The 18,169-nt window shown below is 38.0% G+C and overlaps 1 protein-coding gene across 2 annotated transcripts in view; it reads right to left on the reverse strand.

The window, feature by feature from the left end:
• Positions 1–1,904: 1,904 nt before the first annotated feature.
• The window catches only part of MTAP (methylthioadenosine phosphorylase), a 42,802-nt gene continuing 26,537 nt past the window's right edge, over positions 1,905–18,169 (reverse strand). The window contains exons 5-9 of one of the 2 annotated variants that reach the window (XR_014018998.1): positions 16,488–16,590; positions 13,115–13,354; positions 9,398–9,520; positions 6,727–7,072; positions 1,905–3,972 (exon numbers count right to left, since the gene is read on the reverse strand). Coding sequence is in view for 1 of the 2 variants with exons in the window: in XM_081268144.1 (XP_081124270.1) it covers positions 7,034–7,072; positions 9,398–9,520; positions 13,115–13,354; positions 16,488–16,590 (505 nt within the window). In the remaining variant the exon portion in view is untranslated. Of the gene's footprint in view, positions 3,973–6,174; positions 7,073–9,397; positions 9,521–13,114; positions 13,355–16,487; positions 16,591–18,169 lie in introns of those variants that run through there. The other variant, XM_081268144.1, reaches the window with a different exon arrangement.

Here is an 18,169-nt window from a genome sequence, read left to right on the forward strand (position 1 = left end):
GAATTTTGGGAAGACACAGATACTCAGACCTTAGCAGCTATTCATTAAGTGTAAGGCATGAAGCCAGGACCATATGAATGATATCTAAATCAGTTTGCAATTTATAGTAGCCTGTAATTTATATAGGAATTTCCTTGAGGAAATTCTCCTTGTAAGACAGATTACCTGACAAGTTGAGTGATCAAAGATGGAAATAACTGTCAAGAAAACCGAATACATATTTTTTTTTTTTAAAAAAAAGAGAAAAGTCAATTATCTCCATCTTAGGTTTTCCTTTTTAAACCTACTACATCCTCATTACCCATCAGCTTTAAGGATTACATATGTAATCCTTGTTCCACTCATCCCTCCTCTTTCTCCAATCTGGTAGGAAGCAAGGGAAAAAGTTACTGCTTGCTCTGTATTACATAAAACAGATCTTGGCATACGTTTCATAATTTAGTTTGCTTTCATCCTCTGTAGCTAGATGACTGTAGGATACTTCAAAGTAAAAGTGAAAAATAAGCTTTGTTCTTAAATAATTATTTTTTTAGCCCAGCAGCAATATATGAAAGTTTGTACATAACATTTTGATGACTAATATCAGTGTATATATGTATACGGAGGGACATGTTCCCTGCACCAACAGAATAGATAATAAATGAAATGAAGAAGTCTGTGATTCAAATGACATTTTGATGAATGATCAAATACACAGACATGCAGGCAAAGGGGGGTACAGGAAGTAGTTTCATTTCTTCATTTGAAAGCAGATAGTTTTTAACATTGTAGTTAAAAGGAGAAAACGTCTCATTTATCCTAGGGGAGGAGTTACTAGGTACAAGTCTGAAATCAGACAATGCATTGAATAGTTCATCAGGTTTTTATTGAATGCCTAATGTGAGTCATCTTCTTTTCTCAAATTCCTCTTCTTCCAGTTTTCATTATCCGGTTGGGGAGTAAGAATTTGTATATGGTAAACCACATAAAACCAATGGTCCTTGAGCAATATGAAATCCAAGTGGCTTGGGAATAAAAGGGAGTCTCTACCATGGGCTGGTCTGAGGGGTTCCTAGAAGAACTGAGTTGAGCTGGAAATAGAAGTATGACTAAAATATCAATATGCTGAAATTTCATAGACTTCTACATTTATTTAAGAAATATATATAGTACCTTTTGTCAGCCACTAAGGTAAAAAAGTCTAAGGATACAAAAGTAAACAAGACAGATTTATCCCTGGCACCAATGAACAACACATTAGATTATTCTAATACAGTATAATAATAATGTAATATGTTGGGTATTAAGAGTGCAGAGGAAGGGGTAATTGAAATTGGGTCAGATAAAGGAGGTGATGGTGGAGCAAAGAGGACAATCTTCCAGGTGGGAGGACAACAGTTATAAAAGGCGAGAGGCAAGTACCAGCCTGTTCTGCCCTGTGTTAGAGCCACAGTTAAGCTGCTAAATATAGCAGCCACTAGATATGTGTGGCTGTTGAACATTTAAAATGTGGCTAGTACAACAGAAAAAAAAATTGAGTTTTTCAAGTAATTTTAATTAAATTAAAAAAAATTGGTGAGATCTACTTCAATATACTTAGAATAATTAGGCAAATTTACTTTCTCAAAGTGAATTTTTATGGAATTTAAATCATTTAAATGGAGATAAAATATTTCTGAAGGAAATTTAGCATCTGAAGGGCTGGAGATGCGGCTCAAGTGGTAGCGCGCTCGCCTGGCATGCGTGCGGCCCGGGTTTGATCCTCAGCACCACATACAAACAAAGATGTTGTGTCCGCTGAGAACTAAAATAAATAAATAAATAAATTCTCTCTCTCTCTCTCTCTCTCTCTCTCTCTACCCCCCTCTCCTCTCTCTTTAAAAAAAAAAATAAATTTAGCATCTGATAGAGTAAACTGTTTTTATATTGATTACATGTCTTCAAAATATCTTAGATATGCTAGGTTAAGTAACTAGAATATTATGATTAATTTCCTGTTTCTTTTTACTTTTTAAATGTGGCTCTTAGAAAATTTGAAATTGTCTATTAGCTCACATTCTCCCTGTCAGACAGTGCCAACCTAGAATGTCATAACTGAAATGTGGCTCTTAGAAAATTTGAAATTGCCTATTAGCTCACATTCTTCCTCTATCAGACAGTGCTAACCTAGAATGTCATAAACTGTGAAAGGTGGAAAGAGACAGGAGCAAACCACAACATTCCAGAACGTGCAGAGTTTCCTAAGCTGTGTGTATTGGGACGCTGTATATTCAAAGCGGTATTGGCTGGAAGCCTACTAAGTGCCAAGAACTAACCTGATCATTTGGGCTATCATTGAGTGATAAGGTTCTTACCCTTAGAGTTCACATTTTACTGGGTATGTCAACAAATGAACAAATATAACAGATGTTAGAGTATGTTGGCAGGAGTTAAGAGCTATGGGGGGTGGGGAGCAGGCCAGGTGAGTCCCTTAGCTTGCTGGAGGTATGATTGCATTCTGTTGAAATAGGATGTTTGAGGTTGATCCACTAATTTTTGAACAGATTTAAAGGCAGTGCTGTAGTAGATTTCCGGGTAGAAGGAGAACAAATGAAATACTCTGGTGTGAAAGGAAGAGAGGGCCTGGCATACTCTAAGAAAAGCAAGAAGGCCAGTGGAAAGGGCAGAGTTAAAGGGATAGTACTGAGAGGAAATCTGAAATTCGGGGCAAGTGAAGATGACATGGGAATGCATGGGCTACCCTGAGGACCCAGAATTTTGGAGCAGAGAAATGATGTTTTTTAAAAAAAATTTTTTGAAAGGACCATCCTGGCTCCTGGGTTGCTATAAGTGGTACATGAAAGCAGAAAGACCTGTTAGGTTATTGCAGTGTCCAGGTAAGAGATGAGAGTGGCTCAGTCTAGGGTGGAGGCAGTGGTTACAGTAAATAGTGTTTCTTGATAAATGAGGGTTTTAAATAGAAACAATGACTCCAAGGTTTTGGTCTGGGGACCTGGAAGGATGAAAACTGCCAATTACTGAGATGGAAGAATGCTGGGAAAACAGGTGTAGGGGAGATGTAAAGTGATTGTTAAGAACTGAGCCTCGGGGTGGACAACCAGGGAGACCAGGGAGATGGTTAGGAACCAGCAAAGGAGACTGAGAAGCAGCAAGTATTGAGACAGAAAAAAAAAAGCAAGACGTGGTGCCCCCGGAAGCCAAGTGAAGAAAGCTGCTCAGGGAGGGAGAGCTCCTAGCACAACACTGCCTATAGGAAAAGAAGGTTGAAGTCTAAGAATCAACCATTACATAAGTAAAAAGGTGACCTTGAGAATCATTTTGGTGGTGCTGGGCATGGATGATGGCAAAATCTGAATTGGAGTGGGCTGAAAAATGAATTGGAAGCACTGAGAATAGATAACTCTTCAAGGGATTTTATTTCAATAAAAGGCAAAAAAGATGAGACAAAAATGACCTAAAATTCAGGGTAAGAGTTTTGATGATAGCTTTGGGTTTAGCTGATTGGTAGAATACTTGCCTACCACGCATGAAGCTCTTGTTTCAATCCCCAATACCATACACATGATAAATTTAATGAGAGAAATAAAACATAATCTTGTGGTGAAATGATCCAATAAGAGGGTAATCTAGATTGAAAGGCAGTGTTGCCAGTGATGTCTTTGTGTCAAAAGTTTGAGATCTTAAGAGGATGATGAAACAAAAACGGCTATAATACGGGATTCTCAAAGTGGGGTTCCTGCATCAGCAGTGTCACTTGGTACTTATTAGAGATGCAAATTATCAGGTCTCACCAGACACCCCAGGAGTCAGAAACTCCTGAGTCAGAGTTGGAGCCATGCAACATAATAGGACCTTCAGGTGATGTTGATATGTAAGCTCAAGAAGCACTGTCCTGGATGGTGACAGTCTGGAAAACAGGTCAGGAGAGAGAGAAGGGGGTCCTTGGAAGTTCTCTTCTGATGCCTCCCTCCATTTTGTACATGAAGGAACCTGCTGAAAGTGAGGATGGAGAGTTTGAGAGAGCTGAGAAAGCATATTGAGATGTTATCAGTTTTTTTTTTTTTTACACAGATGTTTATTCACTATATGCTAAGTACAAGGAACAGATCCTACACTAAATTAGAAAGTAAAAAAGATATGGTTCCTGCCTTTATGGGGCTTAAAAAATAGTAAAGAGACAGAATTTTATAACTGAATGACTTTCTTGTGACTGAGCTTTTTATACATGAAGTTTTTATTCAAGGTTTTCTTTTCAATGGTGGGATGTATGTAATTCCTTTAACCATTACTAATGTGGCCATGTCTTTCCCAGTTGCCTCACCCCTTTATTGGTGCTTTTTAGATGGCCAATGTTCCCCTTTAAAGTGCTGTGACCAAAACTGAATACCATGTTGCAGAATTTAATGCCAAGAAACAGAAATTCTACCTCATTTATATAAATTGTAATGAAGCCAGTTGTCTTCTAGTCTTCTTTCCTCAGAGCTTATCATTAAGTTTCTTTCCAGAAACTTCCTATGAACAGAGCATAAATATGCTATCCACATGCCCAAACTGCATACTTATTTTACTTTACATATTTTTCTGATTGACACTTTTATTACATAGCTCCACACTAGTACACAAAAGATACATCTCTGTTCTTTTTGACGACTGCACATATTTGAAATGATGTGTCATTTATTTAGAGCAGCTCATGTCAATGAGAATTTTAGCCATTCCCCAGCACTTGCCTGTTACAATTTCTGAATACATGTAGGTTAATCTGCCAAATATTTTCAGGCATCAAACGTAACCCTGCTGATCCATTTTTTTTCATTCTTTTAGGTTAACACTTCACTTATTAATTATTTGGGTTGCCATTCTTAAAATTATGAACATCAATGACAAACACAAGAGCAGATTATAATGCCATAAAAATCCCGCTTGAAGCAGATTCGAATCCAATCAAATAAGATGTGAAATCACTAAGCCAGAGCTTTCCCATATGCCTATCATCCTTTCAAAATGGTCAAAACTGACTATACTGTTCACTTAATTTATTAGCTTAAAAAAAATAGAGCGGGGGACGCAGTTCAGTGGTAGAGCACTTGCCTATAACATGGAAGGTCCTGGGTTTTACCCCCTAGTACTGGGGGGAAAAATATCAAGTAGCAGAGAAGAAGTGTTCCAGTAGATATTGAGCAACATCCTCAAACATGAGGTAAGAAAATTATACTGGCTTTGTATACAGGGCGAATGATTAATAACAAGCAATATGAGAATTTACCCTATTTAAGAAACTCCTAGAAAAGGCTACTAGACACAGAAAAGTTTTTTTCCAAAGTGGGGAAAAAAACTATTTTCTAAAGGCAGCAATACAAATGCCTATGCTTCTGCCTTGACATTCTTGGGCACCTACTAATAATGAGGGAAAGTAAGGTATGATCTGTGTTACAGTGCAGAACACTGTGGGTTCCACAGCTGGAGAACCCATGTTCTCTGTGGACCTCTACCAGAGTTGGAACCACTGTATCAGGGAGTCCAAGTGTCATAATCACATGTAACACAAAGGGCTCAGTATCATGGCTGGAGGGTGACTGGCTTCCTTAATCTTTACACTTAGCAGCTTATTATCTTGAAGTCAATATCACAGACACAAATACATTACCTTTATACTTTTTAAACAAAAGATCCCATTGCCCCATCCTAAGTATCTTGTAATATATAACATGTTAGGGAAAAAAAAAATCTGAGGAAAAAAATGATCTCTTAATAATACAAAACTTAAATATTCCTATAAGATCAATAATATAAAATATATAGTAAAAAGGTTCACTTTTAATTCTATGAAGAAATAAGAATCACTAACTCATGAAAAATAATGTCAACTCATAAGGAGTAGAAAAATATTAGTTTAAAAATACCAGATACACTAAAGTGTATTTACTTTAAGTTTTTTTAAAAAATATTTTTATTAGTTGTTGATGGACCTTTATTTTATTTATTTATATGTGGTGCTGAGGATCGAACCCAGTACCTCACACATGCTAGGCAAATGCTCTACCCCTGATCCACAACCACAGCCCTTATAATAGTTTTAACATTTAGACAATCTCAGAATCAATCATGTGGCTTTTTTTCTGGAAGCTGATGAAAGAAAATCCAAGTTGACTGTGTAGCAACCAACTGTCCTTTTTTAATAGAAAAAGAACTAACTTCCTTAAAATGTGAAGATTCAGAAAGATTCAAAAGAAAAATTAAAATTATTTAGTATTCCTCTTCCAAATACAATAACAAAAGATTATGTATGTTTCCTTCTAGTCTTTTTACACTTACATAGCATTTTAAAAACAAATCTAGAACAGGAAAATGATTTCTTTTTTCCCATTTTGTAATATACATGGACAATTTATTTGAAACATTAAATATTACATGAAAACATGATCGCCAGCTGATTGCTTTACAATCTAATGATAACTGAAACCATAAATGACCTTCAGTTGTTGGAAATCCAGATTGTTGTGAATACTCGCTATCTTAACAGTAACTATTAAACATCTCTCTTCATACACAGTTTTTTTGTATGATTCTCCAATAATTTTTGAAGGAGAAATTCCTAGGACTTTCCAACAAACTGCATAAGTATTTCTAAGGTTTCTGATGCATTTTGCCGAACTGCCCTCCAAAACGACTGTACCAATTTATAATAAATAACCAGAGTCCCATTTCTTCCCCATATTCCATGTCAATGTAGGAAATGAGTATTACCCTCAAATCTTTATTGTTGCAAAGTTAATAAGGGAAGTGAGGTGAGAATGCTCTCTTCTTGGTGTTTTCCCAAAATGTAAGATTTCCTGTCCATTTGCTTTTCCTCATTGCTCTCAAACAGTCTCAATCTTTAAGGCAGAGTCTCCAATACGTGTGATGTCTTTCTACCTGCTCTTCTTTTGCAGGCAAGGACACATAAGCTGCATGTCTTTCCCAAGTTTTTGTTTTGTTTTCCCCTCAAGGTAAGCAAAATATCCAAAATAACTGGAAAGTCTTCTTTTCTTCTGAGCAGTAATAAAAAACGATTTTAGTGTCTTGGTAATAAAACAGAAAACTGGGCCATATTCTGAAAGGAAGAAAGTAGAAAGTGATGAGCATTATAGGCATAGGTGAGTATGCTAATTACCTGAAGTACTTGCTAAAACTGGACTTCAACAACAGCAATAAATCCTCCAGATTTTGGTTTTGTAGATTATTCAGAACAGTGTGTGTGTGTATGTGTGTGTATGGTATTAGGGACCGAATCCATGGCACTGAGCATGCTAGGCAAGCATTCTACTACTGAGCGAGATCCCCAGCCCTTTTTATTTTGAGACAGGGTCTGTCTCATTAAATTACTAAGTTGGCCTTGTACTTGCAATTCTCCCATTTTAACTTCCTGAGTGTCTGGGATTACAGGTATGTTTTGTCACTTCTTTTTCCCCTAAATGAGGTTAAGAATATTCGGATAGTCACTCATATCCATCCATGTACTAGGATACATTTTATGTTCCAACCTTAGCCTGGATTGTTGTTTATGTATCTTCTAGCTCTTATTCCTATCTCATTTTTAAAAGAAAAAAAAAAAAATCACCGAAATTTTAATGTGTCTATATTTTCAACAGAATAGAATCATCACAAGAAGTCTTTGTGTACCTTTCTAAACCAGAGCTTGACATACAGGCACATCAATATTGCTGAAATAAATTAAGTGAGCGAGTGAATGAATGATATACATTTCAGTGCTCAGAAGACTGAAAATACTACTTAGTCAAGGAATTGTTTGTATGGTGGTCCTTAGTGTCCCAGAATGAAGGCCACAATAACTCAATTTTGTTAGCAATTCTTCTTTTTTCTCTTTTAACTCTCTGAAAATCTGATGACACACTCACCTTCTTTAAAACTGAATAAATATAACAAAGTCAGAAGCTTAAAACAAAAAGGCTTCTACCACTGAAGCATTTTTTATCTAAGAAATAACTTTCAAATTCAAGAGTCTATGAAGTTGGGGTTAGTTGGGAGACTTCCCTCTCCCCGACAAAATCGTATCTCTATCATAGCTTGAAGGTAACAAGTCCCTTCAGCAACAAAAATCTGAGTGATATTTCCGGCAAACCAACGCGTGATTATCATACAAGCTGAGGATTTGCTGCCCTGCATTATACTTAGTTGAATGTAACATTTTAAAATGAAATAAAAAATCAAAATCAAGCCACTTGGTTTCAGTTTAAACCAAATTTGCTATTTCATAGAATATTTTTTGTTTTTCTATTCTCCATAATTAGAATAATAATAAAGGTTGTATCTCAATTATGATAAAACACTTCATGGAGGAAAGGGACTATCATTTATTCTTAAATAACATTTCAAAGCCAGGTGTAGTGGTGTATGCCTGTAATCCCAGTTACAGCAGAAGGATTCCAAGCTCAAGGTCAGCCCAGCAACATGGCTAGACACGGTCTCAAAAAAAAAAAAAAAAACCTCCTAGGTACACAGTATTGAAGTCAACAGATATGAGTCCTAGTAGGGAGGATAATTAATTTTAACACTCATGGCTGGGCCAGTCCTACAAGCTGAGACACCTTAGTGATAGTGGTATGTTAGAATGTGCTTGTACCAGCTTGCAGGAGCCATTTCCCAACTTCTCAGTGGCTCCACGTTGGCAGCTTCACAGACTGTCCTGGAGTATTTATACAATATAAGTCAACAAACACCACATAGTATCCTCATCACGTAAAACTGTAGCTTTCATTTCTGAACTCCTAAGTGGTAATCGAGGTAGGCAGGGCTTCTATAAACCTTTATAGCCCCTCTCAACGTGTTATAAGACCAAAGAATATAAGTTTCTCTAGGAGACTTTAAGATACAGCCCTCTTTAACTGGAACAATTCAAGGCATCATGTACTTCTCAGTTTAGCAGTGAATATAAATTATATTCTGGGAACTAATACCAAAGTTGGAAAGCTACCAATCTGAAACCATTTTCATGTTTATCATTAATGACTGTTAGTCTGATCCCATGCTGCGTCACATATTCCCTGACGCTTGGTATTGCTATGTCAGTTTTGGTTTTGAATGCTTGCCAACATTTTCTATGAATCTACCAAAGAGAAAATAGCTTTGAAAACAACAACAAAAAAGACTTAGTGATGTACTGCAAGACAATGTGAATAATATGGGACACAAGATAATAAACTCTCCCCACCTCAGTTTCCAATGGTCTTGGTCTTGCATTATTAGTCAGTTACATAAGTGATTGGTTTGGTAGTAAATGGCATGAAAACTTACTGAAAAAATATTCACGATTGCATAAAATATGTAGGGAAATAGACCCAGGGTGAAATGGAAGTGAGAAGATGATGCCTAAAATCTCTGGAAGTGTATGCTTGCAAAGATGGCTCAGGACACCTACCTTCAGGTTATGGAGGGTTTCTGACCATTCCATGGATCCTATCTGAGGTATGGCAGTAAGGAGTAAACTTTTAGCTTTGTTGGCATTTTCTTTCAGGGTCTTTAAAACCCGGTCTACTGAAACCTAGAGAAACAACAGCATAGGATGTTAACTGAATTTACAAGTCCATTTCTGTTCACAGAAAATTTTTCTTGAGTTTGATCCTTACTATGGTATGTATGTGTGTGTCCCTTCCAAATTCATCTGTTGAAATCTAATCCCCAATGTGAGAGTGCTAGGAGGTGGGCCTCTAAAGGATATTAAGTATGAAAATAAAGCCCTCATGAATGAGACTAGAGATCACAGAGAGCACCCTCAACCCTTGTGAGGTTAAGTGAGAATTGAGATGGTTATGAGGAGGCAGGTGCTCACCAGACACCCAACTGGCCAGTTCCTTGACCTTGGACTTCCTAACCTCTAGAACTGTGAAAGAAAACCTTTTGCTCAGAAGCTACCTAGTTTTCTGTTATAGCAGCTTAGAGACTAACAAGCCTGACTGGTAAAATCTGTTTTACTCCAAATTCAATCCTTTACACCTAAATACTGCATTTATCAAGATGATTTTAGTCTTAGAGCAGAGGTCTTGGAGAAAAAAAAGGGGGGGGGAGCATTAACAATTTTCAATATGGTATCTGAGAAAATATCTCAGATGTATAATGGATCAGTATGGTGTGAAAACAAGGTTGTTTTCTCCATGTCCATAGTAAAATGAATTCCATTCTTAAAATTGGGGCTACATTGGATAATCAAATTTAAAATAAGTATTGACTCTTTAGAAAGTTGTTCTAAACTACTAAAGAAAAAAAAATTATAGAATCAAAGTATCACCACTGTGTGACTTGTAATGAATTAATGGTTTGGCTACTAACATCACAAACTATCCAAACAACCCAAAACCTCCCTACTCATCTTGGGCTTCAAGAAACAAACAAAAAACCTACTAAAGACACCTGAATCTGATCAAATTCTAGATCTAGCTGTCAATTTTCAGAAAATACAGAGGACAGAGAAACCTGTTACTCTAAGAGGAAGCTTTCAGAAATTCAGACTGTGAGAAACTCAACAGGACAAGAGTCTTGGTTTCCTTAAGAAAACTTACTATAAAAAAAAAAAAAAAAGAAATCCTTTATTATGACATTTAACTAGACACTTGAGTTTTGTTGCAGTATACTGAGGAATTACTGTTGGAGTATAATAATGACAGTATGATTATGTCAGATAATTCTGAAATGTTTCTGGATTAAAATTATGAAGGGAAATACAGATGAAATGTGACTGGACATAAGTTGAGAGGATAATGGTTCAAACTGGCTGTTGGGACTCATGGATGTCCATACTATTGTCTACTTTTGTATTATGACTAAAATTAGATTTAGGGACATGATGATTATACCCTTCTATCTCATGTCCAGATTGCTCCCACGAGCACTGAGGATTGTTTAGGAAAAAACAAACAAACAAACAAACAACAACAACAACAAAAAAACACACAAAACAAAACAAGCATGGGCACCACAGCAGAGGGAAATTTCCAGTACTGTGCAACACAAAGCTGCGGGCAACTGGGTATTTGCCAAGAACATGTAAAGGCATGGTTTCAGCTGAGTCATTAAATGCAAATATATGAAGCATCCAAGAGATTTACCTTGTTTTTAAGCATCCCCATATATTTTCCCTGTAAATGATGTATCTATATAGATAGACTGTGACCTCTCTTTTTGTTTCTGTTAGGTTCCTTTCTTACTGACCCTCTCCTTGGAAAAATTCAACCCTCTATTAAAGGTCAAGCTAAAACTTCTAAACAACTCTAACCATTCACTCCCATTCCCTGGCTTCATTCTGCAGAGGAGTTAACAGCTTCAATAACTTGTCTAGTGCCACAGGTAAACGGAACAACTAGAATTGAAGTCGGGTTGAGGTAACTCCAAAACCTTCCTGCCATGCCAGGATGCATGTCTGGCTTAAAGCACATGACACACTTGGCGGGCTGAGTTGTTGCCATCTTTGTGGCACTTAACATTATTTGTCTTTATGCCTATCACAGAGATCTCAGGTTCTCTGCTTTTGAATGAATTGGCTCCAATTGACTGCTTTCCAACTCTCTTCTGGGCTGCTAAAGGAAATCACTGCTACTTGTGCAAAGGAGACATGCTGAGCAGAAAGCCATAAGCAGGAAGCAAAACTCTTTTCAGGGAGCCAGCTGCAAGGGCTGGAGTTTCCTATTAATTGAACGCATGTTCTCAACATTCAGAAACCAGGTCTCCCTTAGGTTACAAAGCTCCCAACCAGATATTATGGTGTGACCTGAAGTCAGGATTTGTATATATGTGTAAAAGATATTCCAGTAATCAGCAATATTGCAGTATACTGAGAAGCCAGGATAAGACATTCAAGTAAAAATCAAGAACCTGTGTTCACCTATCTATGACCCAAGCACAGTACACATGGACAGGCATGGCAAGAGTAGCTAACCTTTTTTTAATGTGAAACTGGATGGTAAAATAAGCAGCTCTCTTGAGATGCGGTAAGGGCCTCTTTGGAGGTATCAACTCCATTCCTTCAAGTTTGGTAACCCTAGTTTTGTCCCTTTCTCTATTTTATTTTATATTTGGTATTGAAGATGGATTCTAGGGGCCCTTTACCATTGAGCCACATTCCCAGCCCTTTTTATTTTTCATTTTGGAATAGGGCATTACTAAGTTGCTGAGGCTGGCCTTGAACTTGCGATCCTCCAGCCTCAATCTCCTGAGTTGCTGGGATTATATGCATGTACTACTGTGCCTGGCCCTTTCTCTATTTTAAACTGAGATAAATGACAAGACATATGCTCTCACAGGAATGAGAACAGAGGGCGGAGACTACTAAAAGATCCTTAAGAGGCATACCATTAACACACAATGTCTGAGCTGCAGGGATGCCAATTTGACTAAACTGTTAAAGATCATGAGACCAGAAGGAAAATACAAGCAGTCTAAATATTTGATTACATCAAGAAACTAATAACAGTGGCTAATTTTTTTAAAAATTAAAAAAATGCCATATTAAAAAACTATTTACTTCAAAAAGAGGGTAGGGGTTGGAGAAACAGAAAGGGACATGCATGACACAAGATTGGCCAGGGTTGGTACCTGTAGAAGTTGAGAGGTAGGTTCCATAGATCTTTATAGTTTCCCACAATAAAAATGTTTGTTTTGGAAGCTTCAAATTCTAGTAGGACCTGCTATCTTCCTTGCCTCAAGCCCTCTGTGGTCTTGCATCCAGAATGCTCACATTGTCTGTGGTCCTGCCATATCTTGCTGCCATCTCCCTCCTCTCCATCATGCCGCCCCCCACCCACACACACATCATACTTAAACCAGGATGGTTGTCAGACTTCAAATAAATGGTTTGGTCAACTGGAGAGGGACTCCTGTATCGTTTCAACATTAACCCCTGACTTTCATACAAGAAAATTACAATCACAACACATCTTTGTCCTTCAAGTAAGGCCCAAGTCTTATTGTGATTCTCAGCAGATCTACAAGCCTACAATGAATGCACTGTTCACTCTTGATTCCTGGGCAAAAGCATCTCACTCTCTGAAACTAACACACACACAAAATAATTAAGATGCTTTCTCAAAAGCTCTTGGTACCCAGAAACCCAAGTTGCACATGCTCAGAAGAGAATTCCACCTACTGCTTCCTCATGCTCCTTCCAGCAATCATAATCTGTTGCCATGGCGATGCCTGCATAGCAAATTCCAGCCTCCTTGGCAAGAACCACCTCTGGAACTGTGGTCATATTGATAACATCTGCCCCCCAGGTGCGGAACATGAAGCTTTCTGCCCGGGAACTAAACCGAGGTCCCTCGATTGTGACTATAGTCCCCTTTGAGTGGCATCGGAGTCCTAGCTTCTTAGCAGTCTCTATGAGGACCTAGGGGGGAAAAAAACACAAACTGAAAACATATGAACATACGTATGGTTTATAATTTTATTTATTCCCTGATGTTTAGCAAGTTTTATTTAAAATAGACCACAGAATGGGGTCTCCTACACTAGACCCTTACTCATTCATACAGTCCCCTTGCATACATAGATCAACTCTATAGGAACAGACAAGGAGATTTCTTTATATACCAGGAATTTGCTTACCTGCTTTATTTTTCACAACTTTAAGAATCTAAGCTGGGTTGTGAATTTGGACTTGAGTCACACCTCTTGAAAGAATTGTGCTGAATTCTATTTCCCAAGCTCCTGAGGAGTAACTGCTCATGCCCCCCCTTACCCCCACCCACCCCACCCCAGAAGGTGCAGGCTTTAGTACAATCTTTGTTTTGAGTTAGAAAGTCATTTCTCTGTTGCCTGTTGCTGCTCTAAGGACATATGGTGAACAGAATGGAGCTGTGATGATTTTTTCCTTCCAGGAATAAATTTATCTTGGCATTCCTTTAGAGAGAAGATCAAATATGGGTTTTAGAAACATTAAAAATTTTGATCTTTTTGTCCAGTGTTTTAATTAATGTCTATTTTCAGGGTATTAATTTCATTTTTTCTTAGTCTGTGTGTCAACATTCCCTTTTAATATAAAAAAATTAGTCTTCTTCAACTTAGCTGTTAACCCATGAAAGCACTGTTGAAAAGTCACTTAACCTCATGCCTTAGTATTCTCATCTGTAAAACGGGAATAACAATATTTATTGTATAACTCAGAGATATCTTGGATTAAATAAGCTAAGGTATATGGTTGCACAGAATTGTCCCAGAACACTGTAAACACTACATAAAGGCTAAACTGGTCTTTCAATGATCACTAATATCAGCAACTTCTACAAGTTTGGCAGATTCCTGGGATAGTGGATATATAAAATGGAGGGATTCAAAAGTCAAAAGAAGGCTCTAATCTAGGCTAAATTTTACCTGCACAAATCTGAACTCTATAAGCAAATTAATCTATTTCCTTACATATAACTCATTATGCCATGGAAAAGGGAAAGAAAATTTTAATAGGAGCTTTGGCAACTCCCAATTTGGAACCATAATAAGCAGTCAGCAATGAACACTTGATGCTGTACTGTGCTTATTTTATGAATGCTGAAAATAAATTATGTTTAATCTACCCTTTCTTCCACACAGTACAAGTTATAAATCCAAGGGCCCAAGCCCCTACTTCCCCTCCCCCCAACCCAGTCTTGCCTTCATTAAATGTCTTTGAAGAATAATGTCTTGGCTAAACTTCAGTTTCTAGACATGTGTTAAGATCACAGCTACTGTGTCCCACTGGCCAGTGACACCTAAGTCCTCCTCAATGGAGTTTGGTACCATGACTGTGAGGAGGAAAAGGAGACTTCTGGATGCAGGTTGGTCACAGTGACAGACCCTGGGGGCCTCATTGCTGAACCAATACTTTGTACTCCCAGCAGAACAAGTAACAACACCCTAAGGAAGCGGGGAAAATAAACTACAGGGCCAAACTCAGTTCTGAGGCTAAGATGATTTCATTTTCTTATCTTGAGTAATCAAAATGGAGCTCCTAAAACCATCACATCCTCGTAAAGGGACTAGCAATATTAGATCACCAGAAAAAAATGTATTAGAACATTCAGATAAAGATTTTTAGAACATTTGTGTCTTCTGAAATGACTACAAGCGATATCATTTTCAGAACAGGTAACACGTGTACATGGTCCAAACCAAAATAAATACATAAAAGGCTGTTAGGTTGGGAGAGAATTTCTTTCACCCTGACTTAGGAACTAAGTCACCTGCCCTCCAAGGAAACCCCGGTTACAAGTTTCTGGTAAATTTTCTAAAAATACTCATCTCTTTATACATACAGAGATTTTAACACAAATGGCAATACTTCTGATCTTTTGGGTTGCACCTGACTTTCAAACCGAGGATTATAAGAAAAGTGACACAACACAGGATCTTTCTATAAGAGACATTTTTAATTCACTGGAAGTTAAGGCTGAGATTCTCACTTGACGCCATAAATGGTCCCTGTGTGACTGCCACCATATTTCTGAGATTCTACTCTAATGTTAGAGCAGAGGCTGGACCGTAATGGACAAACTCAGCTCAAAAGCAGAAGATGCCAATCCGAACATTTTTAGATTATCAATAATAATTTAATTCATAAAAGCAGTTATTAATCATTAGATGTCCTATAACTGACAGACATGGTTCAAGACACTTTGTATTAGCTCTTTTGCCTCTCACAATCCTGGGAAATATGTTATCATTGTCTTCTTTTTACATTTCTGAAGCCCAGAGATGTTAAATAATTTGCCCGATAATACACAGCTATCAAGCTAAAGAGCACAGACTTGATGCTAAGTAATCTGGCTTCAGGCTATATTTTCTTCTTCTTCTTTTTTTTTATGATTCAAAAATCTTTTTTTTCTTTTTTTTAATTGGTTGTTCAAAACATTACAAAGCTCTTGACATATCATATTTCATACATTTGATTCAAGTGGGTTATGAACTCCCATTTTTACCCTGTATACAGATTGCAGAATCACATCGGTCTTTTTATTATTATTTTTTGGTTCTGGGGATTGAACCCAGCAGCACTTAACCACTAAACTGCTGAGGCTGGCTTTGATCTCACAATCCTCCTGCCTCAGCCTCCCGAGCTACTGGGATTAGTGGTGTGTGATACTGTACTCAGCTCAGGCTATATACACTGAACTGTCATGCTGTCCTATATTAAATTATTTAAAAAGTATTCTGACAGCAAAATAGAATTTTTTTTTTCTTTTGGCAGTACCTGGGGATTGAACCCTGGGCCTTGCACACTGCACATGACAGGCAAGTGTTCTACCACTGAGCTACAACCCCAGCCCACAAAATAGGAGCTTATTAAAAAGGTAGGTTCCAGCCAGGCATGGTGGTGCATGCCTACAATGTCAGTGACTTGGGAGGCTAGCCTCAGAGGCAAGACCCTCAATAAAAAGTAAGCTTGAAAGAAGAAGGGACACTACCTGCTCAGCTAACTGATATAACTGCAGAAATCACCCCAGGCCCTTATGAACTGCTCTGGTACACCTTCCTGAAAGTCTACAAACCTCTCTTGTTTTGGGGCAGAACGGCTCAGCCAATGGAATATGGCATACTCCTCTGGTACAGGAATGACATCCATCATAGAAGGTCTGGGGCCTCATGGTGGTCCTATAGAAAAATAAATTGAAAGGTTAAAAAAAAAAAAAAGCCACCTCTAAACCAACATCATCTAGGACAACATCCTACTCTTTCAATCCCGAATCAACAGCCCCAGATGATGATAGCAGTTGCTCATAAGGCAGCTTTAGGAGGGCATCTGGCTCTTCTGGTTCTAGATAGCTCAACAGGAATGAAAATGTGACCACTTACCATAGGCCAGGAGGCCAGGTAAACACATAAGAAGTCAAAATGAAAATGTTTCATCATCACGGATTACAGATCACAGAGTGAGCCCTGAAAACCCATCACCTAGATTCACCAGATTGCACATTTTGTCAAACTTGCTTCATTTGTTAGGTTTTTCATGGTTATAAATTCTAGGCTTTTACTTAGACCATGTCCAGATCTCCCTGATGGACTTAAAAAAATTTTTGTTGTTTAACTATTGCATCCTTAGTTTCAGGGTACAAACAAGGTCCTTACCTTACATTTTGATTGTCATACCTCCAAATTAAGGGCAATTCCCAGATCAGTGACCCACTGAATAAAGCAGTTGTCTATCTTGCCCTACATATGGGAACCTGTCTCTTTGCCACCTCATTTAGTTTGTTCCTATTACCAACTCTAACCAGTTCTTAAGTCTCTTGGTTCAAATTTTTGGTACAACATTTTTGAATCTACAAAAGGGGTTAAAATTCCCTCAAGGGAATTTCTGCAGAAATTTCTTGCAGAAGTTTTTAGAACAAACTACTTTTATTTATTTATTTTTCCATGTTGGGAATTGAACCCAAGGACTTGTAGTGCTAGGCAGGTACTGTGCCTTTGAGCTATATCCCCAGCCCTTTGAGAGAGGAATTCACTAAATTGCTCAGGCTGGTCTCAAACTTCAGATTCTCTTGTCTCCTTATCCTAACCCCTGGCATGAGTAGCTAGGATTACGAGCATGAGCCACCATGCCTGATTCAGAACAAACTACTTTTTATTTATGTCTATTAATTTTTTTTTCTAAACTTGAAACAGGAAAGATAATCCCTATCTTTCCTTTCCCACAGAGGGGAGGGACAGGGAGAGATGAAAAAAGGGAGAGTCCACAGGGGAAGGTATATAATTTGATGTCTTCTTCCAGAGGCAGGAGTAGGGGACAGTACTGAGAAATCCTTTTATAAGTTCTATTTACACAGCCACATGTCAGTAGACCAAAATTAACCTGTTACTCCTACTTCACCACACTAGCTGGCAACGAAGCCACCTTAGTTGGAGATGAGGCCTCAGTGCCCTGGAACAATCCAAATGTTGCCCTTGATCCTCCCAACCTTAGGGGAGAGGCCTAGTTAACCCTAAGTAATGTCAGAAGGGGTGAAGAAAAGGTTCAATGGCTGTTCTAGCTATATCAATAGAAGCTCCTCTTTGTTGGAAAGACTGCCCAACAAATGGTGCAACATCCTTTGCTCAAGCTCCATCTGGTCTGAGCCTTCAATTAGTCTAGTATTAACAACAGCCCCACTTGCAACTGTGATTATGAAAGCAGGGTTTCAAATCCTCCAGTGGCTATACTCCAAAAGACATTCAAGCACTAATGCCCCATCAC

Source organism: Spermophilus citellus (genome assembly GCF_964194105.1).
Source record: "Spermophilus citellus genome assembly, chromosome: 2".
Lineage (NCBI taxonomy): Eukaryota > Metazoa > Chordata > Mammalia > Rodentia > Sciuridae > Spermophilus > Spermophilus citellus.